The sequence below is a fragment of the Rhagoletis pomonella genome, unplaced genomic scaffold (genome assembly GCF_013731165.1).
Source record: "Rhagoletis pomonella isolate Grant_MI unplaced genomic scaffold, Rhpom_1.0 Rhpom_scaffold_00013, whole genome shotgun sequence".
Taxonomy (NCBI): Eukaryota; Metazoa; Arthropoda; class Insecta; order Diptera; family Tephritidae; genus Rhagoletis; species Rhagoletis pomonella.
In genome coordinates, this window is record NW_023458567.1 from 4,443,523 (window position 1) to 4,449,906 (window position 6,384).

Here is a 6,384-nt window from a genome sequence, read left to right on the forward strand (position 1 = left end):
TCCAACTGTCCAAATTTACGGATAGTTATCGAGCTATAAAAACGTGTGGGATTAACGAAATTTGTCAAGTTAACGAAATGTATGAAGTTATCGATATTTATTGAATTATCATTATTTATAGACTTAACTAAATATATCGAGGTGTCGTAATGCATGGACTTCTTTCAACTTCAGATTTATCGATAATTATTGATCTACTGAAATTGGTTGGTTCAACAAAGCAAAGTTTATGGAATTTTCAAAATATATCCATTTATCGAAAGTTTTTACATTTTTGAGTTATCGAAATATATCGAGCCATCGAATTTCACAGTTATCGAAATTGGTCGAGTTAACGAATTTTGTTGAGTTATCGAATTTTAGTGTTCTTGAAATTCATCGAACTATCGATATGTATCAAATCATCGAAATTTATCGATAAACTTGAATGTATCGGGTCAATGCCAAGTCCTGCCGAAGTCCTCCAAAGACCTTCTCAGATAAAGAAATTAAATTGTTACGTTTTAGCAGAAGATTTTCCGGTTAGTTAATTTGTACCGTATAAGTATGGCTACGTGTTAAGTTAGAAAACCTCTCCAAGGCTTCTAAAACTAGAAAAACTGTCGAATTTCGACAGTAACTGGCACTCTAGTATTTATTTATTTTTCTTGCTTATTATGGCTTTCGTATAATTTTATTTTAACTAGAAGTACCATTTTCCAGCAGAGATGCATTAATAACCTATTATAAAATTTAGAAATGTACAAATATACCGTTTTTCTACAGATGAACTATCAGTGATAAGCAAAATTTAAAAACTGCTGGTAATATTGGGCACATTTTAGCATTAAACGCAAAGATAAATAAACAAAGGGATTGTAATCTAAAAATAAAAGAGGCTCGTCTGCCATGGATGCCACCTTTCTCGCTTAATTACCCGTAGTTCTGTTCGCTATGCAAAAAACAAGTTAGTACCAATTGTCACCAAATCGCGTTCGTTTGGACAAAAAACCTGCAAAACTGTCAAGGAGAGAGCACACTTTTGACATTTCATTTGGAGGGGAAGTATGCAAATTCATGCTGGGAAAATTTTCGCCAGCAAGAATTTGCAAGCAAGATTGTGGCACACGGTTGCATTTTTGTCAACAATAATTTGAATCAACAAGTTTGTTACATTTGAAAATGTGCAATCTTGTTGTGATTTACTAATTAAAGAAATATGTAAATATTGGTTTATTTAACTAATTTAATTAAGTCCAATGATTTGAAAGGTTGTCGGCTGAAAATGTTGCTTTCGTAATCGGAACGAATCGACACAACTACTGTCGATATAGGAAATCCGACAGTGACTACCACAAAGAAATTGTAACGTATGTTGAAGAAAGCCAGAATAAGAAGAACTACACCATTTCCAGTTGTAAATGAGAAACCGTCAAATGAAATTGCGAAAGCGTCATTTGGAAATGAGAATAGTCAATTGTAAATGCGATATCGTCATTTGAAATTGAGAATAGTCAATTGTAAATGAGAAAAGGTCAATAGTAAATGAGAAAGCGTCATTTGTAATTGAGAGTAGTCAATTATAAATGAGAAAGCGTCAAATGAAAATGCGAAATCGTCGTTTGGAATTGAGAATAGTCAATTGTAAATGAGAAAGCGTCAATTGAAAATGAGAATAGTAAATTGTAAATGAGAAAGCGTCAAATGAAAATTCGAAAGCGTCATTTGGAAATGAGAAACTCGTTTTTATTCAGAAATTATTTAGATGTTATTAAAAATGCAAGTTTATTATGTCCCAACTTGCATATCTTGTAAAGATAAAGCATTTCCATGGAAAGATGTTGCGTGCTGAAATACTCTCGCGCAGTCTCCTCCGGTGATTATAGTTTTCGCGTCATCCACCAAATTCTCCAAATATTGCAGCCGTTGTTCAACAAGGTTTGGCCCATTTATGACTGGGTTTGAGATATGCCCCATGGGGGAATATGGCGCTAAACGCAGCACTTTATTAATGAAATGTCCAAGTAATTTATATATATGCATATTTTTAACATACTTGATTTATATACTTTTTAATCGTAAAGTAGTTCTTCCGCCAGTGTAAAACAACTGAGACTTCCCGGCGAAAATAAAACCGAAGAGTGTTCTCTATCGAGCTACATACATTGATCCGAGACATACCGTAATGGTTTAAACAGATTCAAGAAGGTCATGATGAACTACATACATACATTTATATGTATATAAGTAATTCGTGAAGGTTTTTCGGAATTCGACCGGTATCGTTTTCATCCGAATATTGGCCAGCTTTATTTTCCTGTCTTCTTACCTATGTACATACTCTAATATGACGTAGCTTACAAACAGCAAAGATGAAGATCATAACCTTCTGAAAACTTAAAAATTCCGTTTTCAAACGCGTTTTATAGCGACATAATTGATTAAGTATTATCAGTGATAAGCGAATTTAAATCATCTATTATATATGCAGTACGCAATTCATTTACTTTTATTTCTCATTTCCAAATGACGCTTTCGCATTTTCATTTGATGCTTTCTCATTTACAATTGACTATTCTCAATTACAACTGACGCGTTCGCATTTTCATTTGACGCTTTCTCATTTACAATTGACTAATCTCATTTACAATTGACGCTTTCTCATCTACAATTGACTATTCTCATTTCCAAATGACGCTTTCGCATTTTCATTTGACGCTTTCTCATTTACAATTGACTATTCTCATTTTCAATTGACGCTTTCTCATTTAAAAATGACTATTCTCATTTACAATTGACGCTTTCGCATTTACAACTGGAAATGGTGTAGAAATAATTAAAAAAAAGAAAAAAATTATTATGTTCGAAATGCAACCGTGGACGCCAGCTGGCAGTAAAGCGTGCAAGTTTCTGCAAATTCCTGTTCGCGCTAAACTTTGTAAAGTTCTCTCTTTGGGAGATAATCTTACTGGCTTTTCCAATCGAACACAATATTTTCTGTACATTCAGCTACTATCTTATTGAAATTTTTAGAAGGCAAATTTTCGAATAAGATAGTTTCAAATCTTTTTTCTCGGTCTTATTACTTCACCTAGGATAATTTCACAATACTCGTCTGCCTGTCTCTACTGCAGCTAAATGTCGACAAATATAGTTAACGTAGTTTAAAGTTTAGTTTTGGTTGTTGTACGCGTTAGGTTAGACGGGCAGCTCAAGTTAAATAGCTCCCTCGGAGGCCGCAGGTGTCCATTGTGATGCCAAGGAGAGAATTTCCCTAGACTGTCCCTCCTTGTTTTAAACTATACAAATTTAATGGCAAATCCTAGCAGGCCACATGTGCTTTTTCCCCAAACTGTATAAACTTCCCTTAGCATCTTAACTCAGATCCCTTTCTCGCGGTTTGAAATCCCTGAGGATCGGGACCTCACTATTGCCTAGAACGATATTAAGTTCCCAGTCTCTTTTGTCGGGAAAGCATGGTTCCTGCCAGTTGTTTGCAGCTTCTCAGACACCTTAAGTTTCAGCGCGTTTTTAGTTGCAGCGCTTTTAACGTAGATGTCTATATGTAGGTGGTATGGAAGTGTTTTTTACCACAAAAAATTCGTTCAGCACAATGTTGCCTAACAGAGGAGTACATAGCTTGTATGTGCACATATCTTAGTTTCTTCCAAAAACTCAACTCGTTTCGCTTTTTAATTGTTTATGTGCACTAACTAAATCTATTTTCTTTTCTCCTTTCTAGGTTTATAATCTCAGTCCCTTCTCTTTCATGCATCAGGATGATGTACGTTGGGTTATTGTGGCGCTACGACAGATGTACGATAATAACGAGGATAAAGGCGAAAGCTATTATCGACTACTCACACGCAACGGCCACTTTATTTACTTGCACTCGAGGGGCTACATCGATGTTGCGGATAAATCTCGCAATGTTACCTCTTTCGTTTGCGTCAACACGCTTCTGGACGAGGAGGAGGGCCGTCGCCGCCTGCAGGAGATGAAAAATAAATTCTCAACAATAATTAAAACAAAGATACCAAGCAATTCACTGCTGGATGCACCCGCTGCCGAGAATCCCCAACAACTGGAGCGCATCGTACTTTATTTAATCGATAATTTACAGCCGCGACACGACAACGGCAATGGAACGGGATGTGGCGAAGACACCAACACGCAGGCTGACAATGTGCGGTATGCTCGAACGCCACCGATGTCTCTCGTGCCGCCCGAACCCGCCTCGGTTAAGAACTCAATTTCACAGTCAGTGTCGGTTGTGAATGTGACAGCGGCTAGAAATTTGCAACACAATCTCAGTCACATGAAAAGTCCGCGTAGCGTCACCAGCAGCGATTTGTCGCTATCACCGGCCAGTAGCATTGACTTAGGCGACGACTTTGGCGACAGCATGGGCGCCGTGCCTCCCAATTCCATCCACTCCAATACGGCGACCACGGCGGCGAACAGCACGCAACGGCCGAGTGTGCTGCAGCTAAATACACAAGCAAGTACGAGTGCCCCTCTTTCGTCGCCACAATCGGCGGTTAGTGTGCTCGAGCAGCGTCTGACTGTGGCGTCGCAAGCAAAAACGTCGAGTGAGCATACGGCATCGGCTGACTCTAATTTCAACGGTGGTAAGGTTGTGCCACAACAGCAATCACACACATCTGTTTTGAAGCGTTTGCGTCCAGCGGCATCTATCGCCGCAGCCGCTGGTGCTGCCTCGACTAGCACAACCATTAACAGCAGCGTCGTTTTCGAAGATAGTGTCAGCCCAGCAAAGCGTTGTCCAAGCGTCATGGCAGCAAACTCACCCGAAATGTTGCCAACCACAGTCATTGCGAAGCCCGGAGAAATACACGCGGTCATCAGCAACTCGCTGGAGAATATCGATCAGTCGCTGCAGAGCATACAGAAGAATGCGCGTACTTTGTGCCAACAGCATGCACGCCTGCTGCCAAAACCGGTGCCACAAGCCTTCAATCACAAACTAGATGCCATCTTTGTGGAGCACCAGCGACAGGCTGAGCAGCTAATCAACATCAGAAACGAATACGATGTGCATTTGCAGCATAAGCAGCAGCACCAATATGCATTGACTAGCGTCGAAACGACAACACGAGCACCACAATATCAACAGCTGCCGCTGCAGCAACTACAACTGCCGCCGCAGCAACACCAGCAGCAACTACAACTACAGCAGGCTGACACAGCACAGCTGCAATTGACGGCCAACTACAAGGAGCCGACAGCAATGTTGAATCAGCTGGAAAAAAGGCTGTAGTTTCTTGTAGCCTGCCTGTAGTAGCAGGTGGCTTGGGCAATAGCTTTGAAGTTGCAGAGGTTTATTGGTGCGAATAGCTAAATTCAGCAGCGCCGGCTGAGATGGGAGCGACGAAACGGAGTGTGCCAGCGAACAGTGATGGCCTGCTGGGCAAGTGGCTAGCGAATATTTCGAGTAAGTGTGAGGGCAAAGGCTGGTGGGCGTGCAGCTATTGCCTGCATTCTGATGTGTTACCCAATAACAAAACATTAACAAAAAAAGTTCAAATTCTCTACCTAACCAACAAATTATTTCCATTTAATATTGCTATGATGTTGTTCGCTGACCACGACAAACGTATGTACATACTTCCATATGTGCTTTGGTGAAAGGAAACGTATGTAGTATGCACATATGTATGTATGTCTGCACACCAGTGTTATAAGCATTGTGGCTCCTGAGTACCATACTTGGGTTTGTTTTTGTATTTAAGAAACTTGCGTTGAGAATTGTTGGTGTTTAAAATACAGCTAATAAGACTAGAAGCAAGAGGGATGAATATTGCAGCAATAAATGGCAATGGAAGTGAAAACGGCGTTAAAAAGTGCTTAAAAATTTGGAAAAACAACAGTTATTCAGCTATTATTGTAAATAGTGCATATTTAAAACTTAATCGTCCAACGATTTTGAGTTGTGAACAAAAAAATGGTTTTGGGCGAACAAGTGCCAGGCAACAAGAGCTGTGCGAATCAGAAACTGATTTTCGATGTAGATTTCCGGGAAATCAATCAATTTTATTACAACATTTGGTACTAACGAAACAAAAATTTTTTTGAAGATAAGAGAGCTGTCAAAATTGAGGGTGCAAATAAATTAAAAAACAAAAAAAAACAGAAAAAATAAAAATAAATTATAAATAAATAAAGTGGCGTAGATAGTCGTTTTTTTATAATAACGGAATGAAAAAAAAAAATTAAAAGTTATCGGTTTAAATTTAATTGCCTTACTTACATTTTCGGCTGCTAAAATATTTTTGTTGTATAATTTTTATGTTTTACGCTTTTTACAAGCCTATTGACTAAAGTGTTAAAGTCGAAATTTAGTCGGGGATAAATTATGCGATGACATAAAAAGGCATAAATAAT

At 38.7% G+C, this 6,384-nt stretch overlaps 1 protein-coding gene across 1 annotated transcript; it reads left to right on the forward strand.

The window, feature by feature from the left end:
- The first annotated feature begins 3,592 nt into the window (after positions 1–3,592).
- Positions 3,593–6,096, forward strand: LOC118748301. Its single transcript, XM_036482676.1, has 2 exons — positions 3,593–3,610; positions 3,722–6,096. Exons 1-2 carry the CDS (start codon positions 3,593–3,595, stop codon positions 5,258–5,260), a joined length of 1,557 nt encoding a protein of 518 aa, XP_036338569.1. The 3' UTR covers positions 5,261–6,096.
- The last annotated feature ends 288 nt before the right edge of the window (positions 6,097–6,384 follow it).